Source organism: Symphalangus syndactylus, chromosome 6, assembly GCF_028878055.3.
Source record: "Symphalangus syndactylus isolate Jambi chromosome 6, NHGRI_mSymSyn1-v2.1_pri, whole genome shotgun sequence".
In the NCBI taxonomy this organism is placed as follows: domain Eukaryota; kingdom Metazoa; phylum Chordata; class Mammalia; order Primates; family Hylobatidae; genus Symphalangus; species Symphalangus syndactylus.
The window spans coordinates 51,841,641-51,861,347 of NC_072428.2; the positions used below are offsets into that span (position 1 = coordinate 51,841,641).

General features: G+C 43.9%; 1 protein-coding gene across 1 annotated transcript; it reads left to right on the top strand.

The window, feature by feature from the left end:
- Window positions 1–18,026: 18,026 nt before the first annotated feature.
- On the top strand, window positions 18,027–18,989 carry LOC129484071 (olfactory receptor 52K1-like). The gene has a single exon (XM_055281496.1). The coding sequence runs from the start codon at window positions 18,027–18,029 to the stop codon at window positions 18,987–18,989; it is 963 nt and encodes a 320-aa protein (XP_055137471.1).
- Window positions 18,990–19,707: the final 718 nt, after the last annotated feature.

Genomic DNA, 19,707 nt, shown 5'->3' on the forward strand with positions numbered 1-19,707 from the left:
TTGCAGTGAGCCGAGATCGTGCCACTGCACTCCGGCCTGAGCAACGGGAGTGAGACTCCATCTAAAAAAAAAAAAAAAAAAGATGACCATACTGCCCAAAAAAACTACAGATTCAATGCAATCACTATCAAAATACCAATGTCAGTTTTGACAGAAATAGAAAAAACAACCCTAAAACTATTCTGGAACCAAAAAAGAGCCTAAATAGCCAAAGCAATCCTGAGCAAAAACAACAAAGCTGAAAGTTTCACACTAGCTGACTTCAGAATATATCACAAAGCTGTATTAACCAAAGCAGCATGCTATTGGAATAAAAACAGACACTTAGAACAATAAAACAGAATAGAGAATCCAGAAATACATGCATGTGTTTACAGCCAATATTTCCAACAAAAGTGCCAAGAATATACATTGAAGGACAGTCTCTTGAATAAATAGTGCTGGGAAAGTTGGATATCCATATGTGAAAGAATGAAACTAGACCCTATCTCTCACTATACACAAAAATCAACTCAGGATGGATTAAAGACTTAAATGTAACACCCAAAATTATAAAACCAATAGAAGAAAGCATAAAGCACAGGGAAACACTTTAGGACTTTGGTGTAAGCAAAGATTTTACGGCTAAGACCTCAAAAGCACAGGCAACAAAAACAAAACTAGACAAATGAGACTATATTAAACTAAAAAGTTTCTGTGCAGCAAAGGAAACAATCAATAAAGTGAAGAGACGACCTCCTGATTGGGATAAAATAGTTACAAATTATTCATCCAGCAAAGAACTAATATCCCCAGAATATCCAAGGAATTCAAACAGTTCAGCAGTAAGAAAACAAATAACCTCATTTAAAAGTGGGCAAAGAACATCAGTAAACATTTAAAAAAAAAAAAAAAAAGACCCACAGATGGCCAACAGACATATGAAAAAATCCTCATCATCGCTAATCATCCAAGAAATGCAAATTAAAGCCACAAGAGATCATGTTACACCACTCAGAATGGCTATCATAAAAAAGATTTTTAAAAAAAACAGATGTTGGTGAGAATGTGGAGGAAAGAGAACTCATACACTGTTGGTGAGGATGTAAGTTAGTACAACCTCTATGAAAAACAGTATGGAGATTTCTCAAAGAACTAAAAATAGGAACACCATTTAGTCTAGCTATTACACTACTGAGTATCTACCCAAAGGGAAAGAAATCACATCAAAAAAGATACCTGCCCTTGCATGTTTATTGCAGTGCTATTCACAAAAGCAAAGCTATAGATTCAACCTAAGTGTCCATCAATGAATGATTGGATAAAGAAAATGTGGTGTGTATATATACACAGCAGAATAGTATTCAGCCATAAAAAAGAATGATATCATGTCTTTTGTGGCAACATGGATGGAACTGAGAGTCATTAAGTTAAGTAAAATAAACCAGGCATAGAAAGGCAAATATCATATGTTCTCAGTCATACATGAGAGCTAAAAAAGTTGATCTCATGAAAGTAGAGAGTAGAATGACAGTTACCAGAGGCTGGTAAGTGCAGGGCAGTGAGATAGAGGGTGGTTATTGGGTATAAACATACAGTTAGATAGAAGAAATTAGTTCCATAGCAAACTAGAGTGATTATAGTTAGCAACTACATATTGTATGTATCAAAATTACTAGAAGAAAGGACTTGAAATGTTTCCAACATATGAAAATTATAAATTCTCAAGATAATGGATACCCCAAATACCCTGACTTGATCATTGCACATTCTATGCATGTAACAAAATATCATGTGTACCCCATAAATATATATAAATATTATGTATCAATTTTAAAAAAAAAATTTTTTTGAGACACAGACTCATTCTGTCACCCAGGCTGGAGTGCAGTGGTGCAATCTTGGCTCACTGAAACCTCTGCCTCCAAAGTTCAAGCAATTCTCCTGCCTCAGCCTCCTGAGTATCTGGGATTACAGATGTGCACCACCACATCCAGCTAATTTTTGTATTTTTAGTAGAGACGGTGTTTCGCCATGTTGGCCAGGCTGATCTTGAACTCTGACCTTAGGTGATCTGCCCACCTCAGCCTCCCAAAGTGTTGGGATTACAGGCATGAGCCACCACATCCGGCCTTCAGTTAAAACTTTTTAATTAAAAAATAAAGAATAGATGATGCATCCGAGACAGATTTCAGGGACTTCAAGAAGACAAGAAGATTCCTGTGCCCAAAAAACCTCCCCACCCACTCCATGTGCCAGAATAACCACCACTGTTCCTCCAGGAGTCAACTACAGCCGTTATCAGCCTTTTGTGCATAAGTGTGAAGGAGCTTCAGATCCCACTGGAGAGCAGGTTTTGACATAAAGAAGAGACAGAGAATATGAGGCCCCTGACCATCTTGATACAGAAACAAAAATCTGAGGAGGAGAAGTTAGGGCAAGGATGCCATGGGGGCCAGGAAGGAGAAGGCAAGGAGAGACAGTAGACAAGTGGGCTGCCCCATAGTGCTGGGGTGGGGATCGGGACTGCTAAGGCGGTTGCAGGCCAGTTGGGCTGCCCAGAGTATCCTCCACAGTGGGATGCAGTGTGAGTCTCAAACTCAAGATACTCCTCATGCTGCAGCTACTTGGAGTGGGCAAGAGCACTCAGGGAGGGCTTCCTGGAGTTGGTGGCATCTGAGGTCCTAGAGCAAGCACAAGAAGTATCATGTGAAGCTAAGAGAGGAAAGACAGGTCAAACAGAAGGATGGGCAGCAGAGTACAAGCAGTTTGGCCTTGCTGGAGAGGCACCCCTGGGAGGGGTGGCAGATGAGAGCCTTGAATGCCCAGTGAGAGAGCCTGGACTTTATCTGGTGGGCAGTGGGGAGCTTCTGCAGGGTCTTAATAGAGTGACAAGGTCAGGTTTGCTTTCCTGAAAGATCCTTCTGGAGGCAGAGGTAGACAGGGGCTGGAGGGAGTGGTGGGTCCTGGCCCAGCATGAGGCCTGGAGATGACTTGAGACAAACGCCTTAGGAGCTAGACAAGAGAGGAGCTTGGCAGTGGGATGGGCAGGGTTGGTGCCCAACCAGATGAGGGTGTGAGGGAGAGGGGTGAGCAGGGTGGTGTCCTGGAACCTGGCTTGGTACATGGGGTGGACTCACTTCACAGGAGATGGAAAAGAGGAGTTGACAAGGTATGGGACAGTGGGAGCAGGGCTAGTGGTGGCCACATTGCCCTTGAGACATTGTGTGCCTGCCTCACGTCTCCCCTCCCTGGCTGTCCCTGCCATGGAGTCCTGGTGAGGACCTTTGGGGCCTCCCATCTGTGCTCTGCAGCCACAACCTTACCCTGGCCCTAGACGTTGCCTCTGTGAAAGGGTCTCCCCAGTTGAGGGGGGAGGCCCATCCCTGCCCTGAAAAGCCCTAGACCTGACAAGAGGCACAGCTGGGATCTGCTAGCATGAAAAAAGGCCTGAGTAGCATCTCTTCAGCCTGTACACTCTCTCTGCACCCCTCAGCTGGTCTTTCCTCAGGCAAGACTTGAAGCTCATCTACCCCAGGGAGCCTTTCTGGCTTAGCCCAGCCCCACAGGCAGAGCTGAGTTCCCACCCTTCTGAGCTGAACCGTTGGAGTCAAGGATGTTATGACCAGACCAGACAGGCTTCCTGATAGCAGCACCCTCTTCCCCCATTGTGACTGTCACACACCCACCCCTACTATGGCCCTCTGCACACCAACCTGCCAAAGCCAAGGCCACCCTCACTGCCCCTTTCCCTCTCTCTCTCATTCCTTCACAATCCACATATGGAAGCTGTGGTAGGCAGAGGAGGGGCTCTCACAAAGATATGTCCATGTCCCATCCCTTGGAGACTGTGAACATGCCCTACCTTAGAAAAAGGTCTTTGCAGATGTAATTAAGGACCTTCAGATGAGATCACCCTAGATTACCCAGATGAACCCTAAATCCAATGGCAAATGTCCCTATGAGAGATGGAAAAGAGGCCATGGGAAGATGCAGGCAGAGACTGGATGCAATCCAAGGAATGCCAGGGCCACCAGAAGCTGGGAGCAGCCAGGGGCGGATTCTCTTCTAGAGCCTCCGGAGGGAGTGTGACCCTGAAAACACCTTAATGTTGGACTTCCAGCCACCAGAACTGTGGGATAAGACATTTCTGTTGATTTAAGCACCCAGTTTGTGACAATTTGTGATGGCAGCCCTAGGAAACTAATACAGAGCCTTAAGGAGAGAAGGCAAACAATTCTTGGAGGTCTGAGTTGGCCTTGGTGTGAAGTGACCAAGTGGTGTGTCCAGTGAGAGCCACCACCATTCTGGGGCAGCAGTGGGGTCCACACCAGGGCCAAGAGGTGAGAAGCCACCTTTGCATGGGTGTCTGTGCCCTGGCCAGGCCCCTACTGACAGGAGGATCATGGGAGAACTGGAGGGGACCACAGAGCCCAATGAGAAAGGCACAGGCCAGGCCCAGGGAAGAGGAGAGAGTGAATTCACAGAGGGTCACCTGAGGCCTCACTCAGCATGAGGGATCCCTCCTCTTGGCAAACCTCACAGCTGGGCCCAGGGGTGAGCAGTCCCTGGAGTGCTCCATATTCTTCTGGGGCCCTCCATCCCTGGTTGCCCGCTGGACCCCTCTGACCCCCCTGCTGCCACCTCAGCCACAAAGCTGAAGCATACCCATCCGGTGCCCTTGGAGGATCTCCAGGGACCCAGACTTCACACTTTTATTTGGCTCCTGCCCTCCCCAACTTCCAGACTCCAGGCTGGTCCTGTTCAGTTCCTAGGAGACTGAGTTAGGCGGCCAGCTCTTGTGCAAGGGCATTGCCCATTGGCTGAGGCAGAACCTGTGCTCCCCTGGGGAAAAGTAGGGGTGCATTTAACCACACTGAGGGAGCCCCACTGGTTCTCTGTGTTCCTGCTTGATGTTGCTAGGGTGAGTGTCAGCTCTGGAGGTCAGCCCAGGAGAGCAGTGAGGGCCACTAGGGTGGAGGCTCTTACTAGGCAGGTGATGGCAGGAGTAGGGGATATGCAGGGAAAGCCCAAGGAAAGAGGGTGACTCACACCCCGAGCTGGTTAGCCTCTCTCTCTGGACAACCCCACCACTATCCCCAGTCCACACCAGGGTCCCTTCCTCCCCAGCTCCTGGTCTTTTCGGGAGAAAATCTTTTCCTAAGCCTAACCTCTAAGCCTCCTTTTTGAACCCAAGTCATCCACAGTGAAAAATGAGCAGGAATGTGAGTTCATCCCCTCACTTTCACTCTCCCATGTTGTTTCTTTCTATAATTTGTTTATGGGACTTATCCAAGCCCAGATACCTCCCTTGAGGTGAGGTGACAGTGAAAGGGCACTTGGCTTTGAAGTTCTAATCCCATCCCCACCAATTCTCAGCTCGATGTCATTGAGCTCTTTGTACTGCACTTGCCCTGGCTGACTTGAATGTTGATTCTCAAATTAGAGATCCTCTCCTCTGGAAAGACTGGCTTGTCTCTGGAGGCTGAATTAGAGACCTCCTCTGGGCTCCCACAGCACTCTAGTTCTTCTCCACTGGACTCTAAGTAACTTGGGCACAGAAACCACATCTAGTGCGCCCATTAAGCCTCAGTGCCTAGCAGACTGCCTGGTACATAACAAATGTCAAAAACGATGGTGAATGAACAAATAAATGGAAGGCTAAAAGATGACCTCATGTGCCTGATGCTCAGTTCTAATGCCTGTCTAATAATAGAGGGGTTGGGGCTGCTGAATGAGGGGGAAATTGTAGTGGTGAAAGTACTTCACAAGGCCCAGAAATGGTAGGCCCTCAAAAACATGTTAATTCTCCTCTGCTCCTTCCTATTAAAACAACCCCAAGAAGCTCTAGGGGACAGACCTAGAACCAAGGAGATGACACCACACGAAGAGAGATTCAGCCCTCAGTAAGGGAAGACATCTCGGTAAAGCCACCCACTCACAGAACTGACGGCCTCAACACACAGTAGTGAGCAACTCGTCTCTAGAGACATGCAAGTTGAGGGAGCTCATATCCAGGCAGGAGCCGAGCAAGGTGACCTCTACAGACCTCTGCTGTATATGGCTGTGAATATGTTCCTGTGAATTCGTGATTCTGGATGTTCTACATTGTCCTAGAGGCCCCAAAAATGATGGGAAGAGGAGTCCATCTGCCCTGGTGCTGAGCATGTAGGGATGGTGGCTACCACCACCTTCAGCTACTAGCAGATTTGCAGTTCCTCTCTTCCTTAAATTCCTTGTGTGCAGACAAAAATAAAATCTTCTTCCTCTGATGGCCTATGTTTCTGAGATCCTAACCCTTCATCATCTGAGTTTTTGATAAGTCAGTGAGGCAAATGACTAGCAAGAGTGGGGTCTGAGCAGTGAGGACAGAAGCAATATTTTTGTTATGAGATTCAGTCTGTGGTAGAACCACTTCTCCAGAAGATGGTGTGTTTATGGAGTGTGTGTCTCTGAGTATTTTAGTGAGTGTGTATATGGTATTTTCATACATACTGTAAAGAAATGCCTTTAGGCCGGGCGCGGTGGCTCACGCTTGTAATCCCAGCACTTTGGGAGGCCGAGGCGGGCGGATCACGTGGTCAAGAGATCGAGACCACGGTGAAACCCGGTCTCTACTAAAAATACAAAAAAAATTAGCCGGGCGCGGTGGCGGGCGTCTGTAGTCCCAGCTACTCGGAGAGGCTGAGGCAGGAGAATGGCGTGAACCCGGGAGACGGAGCTTGCAGTGAGCCGAGATTGCGCCACTGCACTCCAGCCTGGGCAACAGAGCAAGACTCCGTCTCAGAAAAAAAAAAAAAGAAATGCCTTTTACACCACAGAGTGATTTGAGATGAGCTAGGTGGAGCATGACTCGAAATATTACCAGCATTACAGATTTATTCTTTGGGTTAAGGTATTTAATTGCCTGGTTGAAATGCAAATCACCCTGTAGGAGTCTATGCTGATAAATTTATAATTATGAAATAGACAAATCTCCAGAAGGATATAATTTTTCAAATTTACTTAAGAAAAGATTAAAAACCTGATTAGATTAATTACCAAGAAAGAAATCAAAAAGCATTAATAAATAATTATTACCTGAAAAACACCTGGACCCAGGTTTTATGAGTAAGTTCTTCCCAAACTTTCAAAAGATGAAAAATTCCTGTGCTATAAAAAACTATCCTAGAACATGATATTTAATTAGGAAATTGAGTGAATTCACTATGAAACTAGCATAACTGCTATTCCAAAACTTCATAACGATAGTTCAAAAAGAGGCCAGGCACAGTGGCTCACACCTATAATCCCAGCACTTTGGGAGGCCAAAGTGGGTGGATCGCTTGAGCCCAGGAGTTTGAGACCAGCTTGGGCAACATGGCAAAACCTCCTCTCTACAAAAAATACAAAAATTAGCAGGGAGTGTGGTGTGCACCTGTAGTCCCAGCTCCTCAGGAGGCTGAGGTGGGAGGCTCTATTGAGCCCAAGAGATTGAGGCTGCAATCTAGCCTGGGTGACAGACCAAGACCTTGTCTCAAAAAATAATAAAATAAAATTTAAAAAATAACAGATGCTAGCAAGCTTCTGCAGAAAAGGGAACACTTATACACTGCTGGTGGGAATGTAAATTAGTTCAGCCACTGTGGAAAGCAGTTTGGAGGTTTCTCAAAGAACTTATAACTACCATTTAGTCCAGCAACCCCCTTATTGGGTATATACCCAAAGGAATAAAAATTTGTTCTACTATAAAGACACATACACACATATGTTCATTGCAGCACTATTCACAATAGTAAAGACATGGAATCAACCTAGATGCCCATCAACATTATACTAGATAAAGAAAATGTGGTACATATACACCATGGAATGCTATGCAGCCATAAAGAAGAATGAGATAATGTCCTTTCCAGGAACATGGATGCAGCTAGAGACCATTATCCTAACCGAAGTAACACAGGAACAGAAAACTAAATACCACATGTAATCACTTATAAGTAGTAGCTAAATATTGGGTACTCCTGGACACAAAGATGGCAACAGTAGACAGCAGGTCCTACTTGAGGGTGGAGGGTGGGAGGAGAATGAGAACTAAAAAACTACCTATCAAGTACTATGCTTATTCCCTGGGTGACAAAATACTCTGTATGCCAAACCCCTATGACACACAACTTACTTATATAACAAACCTGCACATGTACACATTTTATTAAGAGTTAAAAAAAATCAATTATTGGCCCCACTTCAGACCAATTTAACCAGACTTTCTAGGAATGGAGTCCTGGCAGTACAATGGTGCTGTTTAAAAACTCCTCTAGGGTTTCTACTGGGCATCCCAAGTTGAAATCATCAAGCTAGAAAGAAAACCATTTCCTGTAGAGGAGACAGCACTGAGTAAAGGTCTAGGTCAATGGTTTCTAATTATATTAGAGTTTCCTGGGTAGCTTTTTTAAAAACACTAATGTCCAGACATTAAGGAAATCAGAATCTTTGGAGACAGGGTCCAGGTCCTGGTATTTTTTTAAGGCTTCCTAGGTGATTCTAATGTAAACCAAGATTGAGAACCACTGGCTTATACTGAGAAATGGGATGAGCATTTAGGGAATATATTAGTTTCCTGTTGTTACTGTAACAAATTATCACCAGCTTGATAGCTTAAAACAACACAAATTTATTATCTTACAGTTCTGAAGGTCAAAAGTCCAAAGTAAGTTTCACTGGGCTAAAATCAAGGTGTCGGCAGGATTTGCATTCCTTTCTGGAGGACTTAGGGGAGAACCTGTTTCCTTGCCTTTAGCTGCTTCCAGAGGCTGCCCAGATTCCTTGTCTGGTGTCCTCTTCCCCCATCTTTCTTCATCTTCAGTGCCAGCAAGCACATGACGCTGACCTCTGCTTTCTTCATATTCCCAGGGAAGTAGAACATGGGCCTCTTTAGGGGAAGTGGGTCATTATTCTGCCTGCTACATGAATAATAGATAACTTTGGCTAAAACACAGTAGAACAGATGTAGAGAAAGACACAAGTATTGAAGAGATGGTCTGGGGTCACATTTTGAAAGGCCTTGGAGCTAAGCTAGAGAGTTTGTGTTTTATTTAAAGTAAATGCTAGTGACTTCAGATACCGGGCTTCAAGAACTACCACAACTGAAACAGCAGAGGCCACAGGCTACCCTGGGAAGAAACAACCTGCCTCTTCCACGAGGCTGATTGTTTACGTCTGATGTTTGCTGATAAGTAAAGACCACTATGATAAGATCAGAGAAGACCTCTGCTTCAAGGATTGGAGAAGAGTCACCAAGCACCAAGGATGGACAGAAAATAGTGACTTGAGCCAGAAAAGGTATAACCATCCATTGGGTTTAGGGTATGTCCACCATCTCTGATTGTCAGGGCCCAGAAGGACAGAGACAGGACACTCAAAGGGGATAATTGGGGAGAGTGTAATGAGGAACTATTTATAAACACAGATGGGATTAAGTAAGCCAATGAGGGACAGGGCAGCACCCTGGAATTTGCACAGCAAACAGCCAGGACCACCCCATGATCTGAGAGTCAAATGGAGAGAGTAGACACAGAAACCCAAAAAGTAGTGATAGAAAAACGTCACCCAAACAGGGATGTGGTCTTCAGCAAGGAATCTGTGACCTGGCAGAGAGGGAGCCAGGGGAACCAACTTCCTGACCTCAGTGTTCTCCCAACCTCCTACTCTAGTGGGGAGTGAAATTTGGCTGAAGCCACTGAAAGCCAGCAGGCAAGGTAATGTGCTGATGCAGTCTTCTTGAAACAGGCAGACAGCAGAATGGAAAAGACAGCAAGTAGATCTGGAGGGACAAAGGAAAAATACATGGCACAGCAGGAAACATTAAAAGTTACAAAGCCTCAAATTTAATATAGAGCTACCATATCATCCAACAGTCCCACATCTGGGTATTTACCCAAAAGAATTGAAATCAAGATATTAGACAGATATCTGCACTCTCATTTTTATTGCAGCATTATTCACAATAGCAAGAGGTGGAAAGAACCTAAATGTCCATGAATAGATGGAACAGATAAAGAAAATATGATGTATGTGCAATGTGTAAACCCAAAAATAAAAATCTAAGCCCCCAACTCACTGAATGGAGCCCTCTCTTGACCAAGGGGATCCCAAAGAAACCTAAAAAGCTAGTTCAGGCCATGATGAGAAGTGGGGATCAGTCACGCCTGGTTATACCCTTCTCCCTTTGGAGTTTAGGTACAACTGACCAGCATTCACATTAAAATAGAGATCATAAGACTGAAAAAATAGACTTTTTGTAGCAAATAGACTCCACTCTTTGTAGACCCATCTCCACGCTCTGGTATAGCATCACTTGACAGATGGTAGGCCCTGAAGGAAATCAAAGTATTTTACCCCAAAATATATTTCCTTTGACGTATTTTGAAGTGACCCTGCAAAGCTGTCTCTCAGTGGGGAAATCTGCGTTCTGTAGAGAGTCATCTCTTCCCTTTACTAGGTATTTTCCAGAGAACCTGACACCTTTTAAAGGCCAGTAAGAGATGTTTACCATCTATCCTCTCTGAGTCCTGTTACTTAGAAGCTTTATCTACATAACAAGAACCTTGTCTTCCACAACCCCCCTTAATTCAAGCATTTCTTTCTGCTGACTTCAACTCTTTAGGCAAAGCTTAACCTTTTCAACCAATTGCCAATCAGGAAATCTTTGAATCCACCTATGACTTGGCAACTCCCACACAACTGCTCCCCCCACCAATAACATCTGTCTCCCTAAAATGTATAAAACCAAGCTCAACCCAACCACCTTGGGCACATGTTCTCAGGACCTCCTGAGGCTGTGTCACAGGCCATGGTCACTCATACTTGGCTCAGAATAAACCTCTTCAAATATTTTACAGAGTCTGTTTTTTTTCTATCAAGAAATAGAATATTCAGGCCAGGCACAGTAGCTCACGCCTATAATCCCAACACTTTGGGAGGCCGAGGTGGGTGGATCACCTGAAGTCAAGAGTTCAAGACCAGCCAGCCCAAAATGGTAAAACCCTGTCTCTACTAAAAATACAGAAATTAGCCAGACATGGTGGCACACACCTGTAGTCCCAGCTACTCGGGAGGCTGAAGCAAGAGAATCTCTTGAACCCATGAGGTGAAGGTTGCAGTAAGCTAAGATCACACCACTGCACTCCGGCCTGGGTGATGGAGCAAGACTCTGTCCCCAGAAAAAAGAAAAAGAAATAGAAATAGAATATTCAGTCATTAAAAAAGAAAATCCTGTCATATGCTACAACATGGATGACACTTGAGGACCCCATGCTGAGTGAAATAAGCCAGTCACAGAAAGATAAATGCTGCATGATTCCACTTAGATGAAGTATCTTTTAGTCAGACTCATAGAAACAGATGGTAGAATGGTAGTTGCCAGGGACTAGGGAGAGGGGAAAATGGGGAGTTGCTTTTCAGTTGGGTATAAAGTTTTAGTTATGCAAGATGAAAAGGTTCTAGAGATATGCTACAAAATATTGTACTTGTAGTAAACAATACTTTACTGTACACTTAATTTAGAGGGTTAATCTCTTTTTTTTTTTTTTTTTTTTTTGAGTTGGAGTCTCGCTCTGTCGCCAGGCTGGAGTGCAGTGGCACAATCTCAGCTCACTGCAACCTCTGCCACCTGAGTTCAAGTGATTCTCCTGCCTCAGCCTCCTGAGTAGCTGGGACTACAGGTGCATGCCACCAGGCCCAGCTAATTTTTTTGTATTTTTAGTAGAGACGGGGTTTCACCATGTTGGCCAGGATGGTCTCTATCTCTTGACCTCGTGATCTGCCTGCCTCTGCCTCCCAAAGTGCTGGGATTACAGGTGTGAACCACCACACATGACCCAATCTCATGTTATTTTTTACCACAATAAAAATAAATAAATAAAAGTTACAACTTCTTTGACTAGTAACATGAATATTTAAGGAAGTGGAATATAAAGCACATTCTTGAAGATCAGAAAGGGTGGGCTCTTCTAGAGCTCCTAAAGAAAGCTGATGTGGCAGAGGGTCCTGGGACGCTGATGCAGTCAGCCTTTCTCTATACCCACTGCTTCACCTTGTCCAGCTGTGTCCACTAAGTGCAGACTGGGAAGCCCCTGGCCCACCCTGAAGCAGGTCAAGAACTGTGTCACTCCCCACCCCAAACTCCAGTCAGGCTTTGGTTCCTGTGAGGTCCTACAAGCCGGGTTCCACATCCACTGTGCCTTGACCAAGCCCTAAGTACCACAGAAGTGGCTCTCCCCTCCACAGCCTCATGATATAGGCCCCACACACAGTACTCAGGACCCACTGAGACTCTCTTCTTCACTATGTGTGGTTACTGAATCCAAGACCCCGAAGTATTCCACCTTCCTTTCCAGGACCCGAGCCACTCTCTGAAATTAGCATGTCTGGCCCAGGCCCCCTCCCGCTCCCTTTCCATTTCTATCTTGCCTGCTAATATATAGGAAATGATGCTAGAGAGCCAGGCATAAACCAGAGCTAAGAGGACTGTCTATTCTCTGCTAAGTAGTCGGCCTTTATTTTGGAATCAGCAGAATTCCAAAGAGGAGATTTAAGCCAGAATATACAATGCTGCCTTCTAATAAGTAGACAAAAGATAAGCAGTCTGCTAATTTTTAAAAAGAAAGAAAAAGAACCCACCAGAGGCATATGGTAACAATGGCCAACATTAATTATAACCAGTTTTAGATATTTAATAAAATACCATTTTTCATCCAACTAGTTAGCAAATACTTTGAAAAGTAATAATGTTCAATAGGTCTTCTCTCAGTTTGAGCTGAGTTTGGGTTGGGAATGAGGAGAGGAGAGGGAACAGATGGACTAAGAGGCACTAAGCCAGCCAGGCTAGAAAAGATGTGACCCAGAACAGGGCAGTAACAGTGAGGTTGGAGAGAAAAAGGCATCCACAGAAATATTGGCCAGACAGGACAGAAGGCATGAGAAATCAAGGATCTCATCCCTCCATCTCCAGGACCATATAAGCAAACTTTCTAGTTTAGCCTAGAAAAGACTAGTTTAGCCTAGGAAAGTTAGTAAAGGGAGGAGATAACTCTCTACAGAATGCAGATTTCCCCACTAAGAGATAGTAACAGCATCCCTAAGATAAAGCATAGAAGATCACTAAGGTAAAGAATACAGGGAATGATGAGGATACCAAAACAGCTTGATGGGGAAAGAATAGCCTTTTCAACAAATGGACGCTAGATAACTATATATCCACACGCAGAAGAATAAAGCTGTACCCCTTCCTCACATCATATACAAAAACTAACTCAAAATAGGTTGTAGATGTAAGAGCTAAAACTATAAAACTTTTAGAAGAAAACATGGAAGTAAATTTTTGTGACCTCAAATTAGCCAATAGTTTTTTATATGTGACATCAAAAGCACAAAATAAAAAGAAAAAAATAGATAAACTGGACTTCTTCAAAAGTAAAAACTTTAGTACTGCAAAGGACACCAGCAAGAAAATGAAAAGACAATGCACAGAATGGCATAAAACATTTGCAAATCCTATATCCAATAAGGGTCTACTATCCAGAAAATATAACAACACTTACACCTTAACAATAAAAGGACAAATAACCCAGTTGAAAAATGGCCAAAGGATTTGAATAGTTTCTCTAAAGAAGCTAAATGGCCAAAAAGCATATGAAAGGATGCTCAACATCGGTAGCCATCAGAGAAATGCAAATTAAAGTTATAATGAGATACCACTTCACCACGATGGCTAAAATTAAAAAGAGACAATAACAAATGTTGATAAGGATGTGCAGAAATGAGAACCCTCATACACTTCTGGTGGGTATATAAAATGCTGCAGCCACGTTGGAAAACAGTTTGGCAGTTTTTCAGAATGTTAAACATAGAGTTACCATGTGACCCAGAAATGTCACTCCTAGGTATATGCCCAAATAATTGAAAACATATATCCATAAATATATACAGCTTTTACTTGTCAATTTAAAACGTAGATTTTAAAATTTTTAGAAAAAGAAAATATGTCCACACAAAAACTTGTATATGAATGTTCATGGCAGCATTATTCATAACAGTAAAAAAGTGGAAACAACCCAAATGTCCATCAAATGATGAATGGATAAATAGTATGTGGTATATCCATATGATAGAATATTATTCATCTGTGACAAGGAATAAAATACTGATACATGTTACGTGAATGGACCTTGAAAACATCATGCTAAATGATTCCATTCTGTTGTATGATTCTGTTTATATGAATGTCCAGAATAAGCAAACCTATGGAGACAGAAAGTAAATTGGTGGTTTCTGGGGTTTTGGAGAAGGGGAGGCTGAGGAATGGCTGCTAATGGGTTAGAGTTTCTTTTGGGGGTGATGAAAATGTTCTAAAATAAGATAATGGCGATGGTTGTAAAACCATGTGAGTATACTAAAAAGCACTTTAAAGGGGCAAATTTTATGGTACATGGGCTCTATCTCAATAAAGCTGTTATCTAAAAAATGAAAATAAACACTACTTCGAAGAAAAGAAAACAAGGAGAAAACATGCCGTTGTGAAGACATGAATTCAGCTTGGGGCATGTACATTTGAGGTTCCCCTGAGGCATGAGGTTCCCCTGACTGACAGGCTATTGGATACATGGCTCTGAGATGCAGGGGCAACATCTGGCCTGTAGGTAGAGACATGTGAGTCACAGGTGCCCAGGTAAAGATGGGAGCCATGAAGAGAGTGAAGTCACCCAAAAGAATGTAGGGTGAAGGAGCAAAGAGTTACAGAGAAATGCTAGAGAAAAATCTCTCTATTCCCCCAAACAGGACCCCTCATCACTGGCCCCCTAATATGCCCATCTCAAGGCCTTGCTCCTGCTCATGCTGTTCCTCTGGCCCACAAGGCCCTGAGGGGATGTGTTCACATTCTGGCTACCCCTGGGACCCTGATGAGCTAAGCCAGAGCCTGGGAGAAAGCTCTGGGGAGTTCCCACAGGGAGGAATGTGATGGATTTGGAGCAGACTGGTCCTACTACTCTCAGTCTGTGTAAGTCCTGGTGAGTAACGAAGTTAGTGCTTGGCCAAGCAGAAGGCTTGGGGGAGGCTTTCACCTTAGTAATGTAGGGGCAAAGGTGGGCACAGGGTTTGAAGGCTCCCCAAAATGTTTTCAGTATCTGTAAATTCTCTTAGTAATCATACACAGTAAGCTACTTCACATAGCAGCTTAAACTAGAAAAGTGCTTTGTATGGCATTACAGGTGGGGAGAAGGAATCTTTGCCTTCTGCTCTCATTTCCTTCCCATATCCAATGCTGGCAGGTTTGCTTTGTAAAGTTTTCTTCTAAATGGTTCTTAGATTCTCTCATTCTTAAGTCTCTGAGTTCTTGGTTCTCTGTTCTTATGATCCCAGGTGGGGACCAGGGAAGAACAAAGCCTTTTTATCCCTGTGATTGTCCACCACCAAACATTTGTTGAGATCTAGGCCGTTTCTCATTTCCTTTTGACTCTATACTTGCCTGTGAAAGCCCAAGCCCAGACTAGGGTGTCTGCCTAAGCTTTGGGTACAGGGTCCCCACTTCATACTCTGACCTTGCACCTCCAAGACAGCCTCAGAAGGGCTGTGGGGAGGGCTTCAGTCTGAGTGGGCCAGAATGGGGTTTTCAATAAGTTATTGGAATGAAGGAAAGCGGAAAGAAAACATAAGGGCTCTCTAGATCTTGGGCAGGTGAGTAATATTAAGAAAGAACAAAGAAATTGCTCAACTCTCATTTTATTTATATTCCCATATCATGAGAAAATACCTTAAAACCAGAAAAGGCATAACAAAGATGTCTGAAAGAACTAAAGCCCCTTCCCTATCATGGTAAGAGATTATAAGAGAGCATCTGACAATGCCAGTAAAATTCAAATCTCTTGCTTAGACAAAGTACTTACACTTACTGAAAGAATTTGAACATGGGTTTGGGATTTCTCTGCAGTACATTCATAAGAAATCTTTGGAAAAATCTGAAGACTGAAAAAAGGAAAGGGAAAAAGGCTAACGTCGATTACAGATTGTTCATCTTGAAGTTGGTTCCTTTCAAATATCTCTAGATATCTGCATATCAGTTCCATTTTTATGCACTTGCTGAAACTGGAAGAACCTAACATACTTGAACTCAGTAAAGCATTACTGGGCTTGATTTTCCCTAATACATCATTCTCTCATTCCTCTCCCAACCTACACCAGGCATACATAGTCAGATCTTCACCCATCATGCTCCTGAATCTCTTGATCATGGCTCACTGCAGCCACAAACTCCTGGGCTCAAGCAATCCTCCCACTTCAGCCTCCTGAGAAGCTGGGACTATAAGTGTGCACTACGACACCCAGCTAATTTTCTTTATTATTTTCTATAGAGACAGTGTCCCATTATATTGTCCAGGTTACTTTCAAACTCCTAGATCTCAAGCAATCCTACCACCTCAGATTACCAAAGTGCTAGAATTACAGACGAGAGTCACTGTGCCTGGCCATGTAGCTCTTCTTACACCATTGCATTGGAAAAGCGATGCTCCAAAGGGAGCACCAGAACAGCTTACTTTTTCTGCCTGGACAAAATCTCAAGAAGTTTCTAATATGACTTTGTTAATTCCTTAGAAAATATTAAAAAGTCCTTGGGTCACTTTTAATTTCAAAGACCACCTCATATTAACCATTCAAATAGCCACACCCACCTAACTATAAAAACATTGAAATTAGAGGTTGCCCCAACACCACCCCCACCACCTGTGCCTCCTTCAAATTGGATGCCCAGGGTGGGAAATGGGAGCTAGTCAGATTTGTCCCTTAATCTTTTCCCTATCTTTTCTTTCCCTCCCTAGTTTACAACTGATGGCTTTTCACCTCACCAAGTCACAGGAATGGAGAATAGCTCAAGAGTAGACATGACCTCAACTGACCTGGCATTGGTCCTTCCTGGACTTGGTAGATGTTAAAAGCAGATCGTATTTTGGGATGCATTTGTTGAGTATACTGTTACATGCTGTATTTTGACCATTGTTTGTCATTACTAGCCTACTCAGTAGAATGCAGACTCACTCAGGGAACACAAATATTACTTATTGTTGTATCCATGCATCCAGCATATGGCCTAGCACAAAGTAGGTGCTCATTAGAGGTGTGAAGAAAAAAATAAAGGAATGAGTAACTGTATAAAAATGAGAAAGCAAAATGGACACAAGAGCTACAGAATGATGTTATTTCATGAAGCATCTCACCAAATGGTAACAAAAACCTCTTCCTTTTCTCTATAGAAATGTAATTCACGAAGGCCAAAGCATCCAGGGCTTCCTGGTGAGGCTGGGGAGTAATCTCCCTTTTCTGCCACCCCCCTCCCACTGTGGGATGTGGGAAAGGAAAATGCCAGTTCTCTCCAAAGGCTTTCTCTCTCAGACTGTACAACCTTTTGTACTCTCCAGGTACACATTGTACTAAAGACTGCAACAACAGTTTTCAGCTGCCTCCTCTGTAAATCCCATATAGGAAGTCTACTCCAGCACCTCAATGTGGATGAAGAAAGGAGTACTTGCCTTGCATTTTGTTCCTGGGTTTTGGGCACATCAGATGAATCTGAAGCAGAAAGTGTCCTATTTTAACATTCTGTTAATCACTGCACTTTATTTCTTACTTGTCACTTCAGTCTTGTTCAGCCTAATGTAAGCTCATTCAAGACATAGACAATCAATTACTTATTGTGTATCCTAAGCCCCAGAATAAAGCCTAGCACAAAATAGGTCCTCAATAAGAGGTTTGTTAGTGAAAAAACAAATGAAGTCTTCTTACAGAAAAACAAAAGAAAAATAAGTAAGTTAGAGCTATGAAAAGTAGTTATTTCTTGAAGCATATCACTAAATGTTGAAACATAACTTTTCCTTCTCTCTTTAGGAACACTGGAGGCTCATGGAAGTCAAAGCACCCAGTCCAGCCTGCTGAGGCTGAGGCTGGCCAGGGCTGGACACAGAAATCAGACCTCCCATTCCTTCTTTCTCCAGAACCATCCCGCTCACCCAGGGAAGATGTCAGGGTGGAGCAATGGAAGTTCCAACGTGGGAAGCTTCCTCCTGGTGGGCTTCCCAGGGCTGGGGGAGTCCCATTCCTTCCTTGTGCTGCCCTTCCTCAGCCTCTACCTGGTGACTGTCTTTGCCAATGCCCTGGTTATCCACACAGTGCTGACCCAGCGAAGCCTGCACCAGCCCATGTACCTGCTCATCACTCTGCTCCTGGCTGTCAACATCTGTGCCGCCTCCACCGTGGTGCCCATCATGCTCTTTAGCTTCTCCGCACACTTCAACCACATCTCCCTGGCTCGCTGCCTGGTCCAGATGTTCTGCATCTACTTCCTCATTGTCTTTGACTGCAACATCCTCCTGATCATGGCCCTGGACCGCTATGTCACCATCTGCTACCCTCTCCACTACCCAGAGATGGCGACAGGCCAGTTGCTGGCTGGCCTAGTAGGGGTGGCAGCTGCCAGGAGCACTTGCATTGTTGCTCCAGTGGTGTTTCTGGCCTCCAGGGTCCACTTCTGCCACTCAGACATGATCCACCACTTTGCCCTCATGAAGCTCTCCTGTGGGGACATCTCCCTAAACAAGACTGTGGGGCTCACTGTTCACATCTTCAACAGAGTCCTGGACATGCTCCTACTAGGCGCCTCCTATTCCCATATTATCCATGCTGCCTTCAGGATTTCATCAGGTAAAGCACGCTCCAAGGCCCTGAACACCTGTGGCTCCCACCTGCTGGTCATCTTCACCGTCTACTCATCCACCATGTCCTCATCCATTGTCTATCATGTGGCCTGCACTGCCTCCCAGGACGTGCACAACCTGTTCAGCACCTTCTACCTGCTGCTCCTATGTCTGGTCAATCCCATCATCTACGGGGCCAGAACCAAGGAAATCAGGTACCACCTGGCAACTCTGTTCCAAAGGACACCACTACAGGTCCCCTCCAAGAAGCCCGAGTCTCTACCCTGACATAAGGAGCTTCCTGGCTGATTCTATAGGACTTGTGGGTCCTAAAATCATTCTCAGTATCCAGTGAGAGGAGGATAATTAGGTGAGTGAGTCATCCCTGCTATATTTTGGCTTGACTAGCTGCATTTGTCCTTATTTTTAAGAGTCTTATTTCCATTTTCTGAAAAATAGCCACTCATTCAGAGTTATACAGTAATCCGCTGAAAAGCAAGCTTCTGTCTCTGGCTTCTAAGTTTACTCCCCTTCCTTCTGCATGAGTTTCATTTGTTCTTTCATTCATTTATTCATTAAACATTTATTTTACATACATCATACTAACCCTATGATTGCAAAGAAAGAAAAAAATCTCAGTCCCTTCCCTGAAGGAGGTCCCAATCTAGCAAACTGTAAAGAGATGTAGTGTTCAATAATAGCTTTATGTACAAAATTCTCTGGGAACATAGAAGAGGGACAATCACTAAAAAGGAACAGAGAAGGTGAATTTGAGTTGGATTATCCTTCAAATCCAGCTCAAATTCACTGAAGAGGAAAGAGACGGAGAAAAGAAAATCCATTCTAGGCAAAAGGAACAGCCATGGACAAAGGCATAGAGGCATGAATAAACATGGCAGACATGGAAGCTCACTGGTAGGCCCACGTTTTCCTAAAACAGAGGAAAGTAGGGTGTATGGAAGGAAATGAGGCTGGATGGGTAACCAGAGGCCAGATGAGGAGAGGT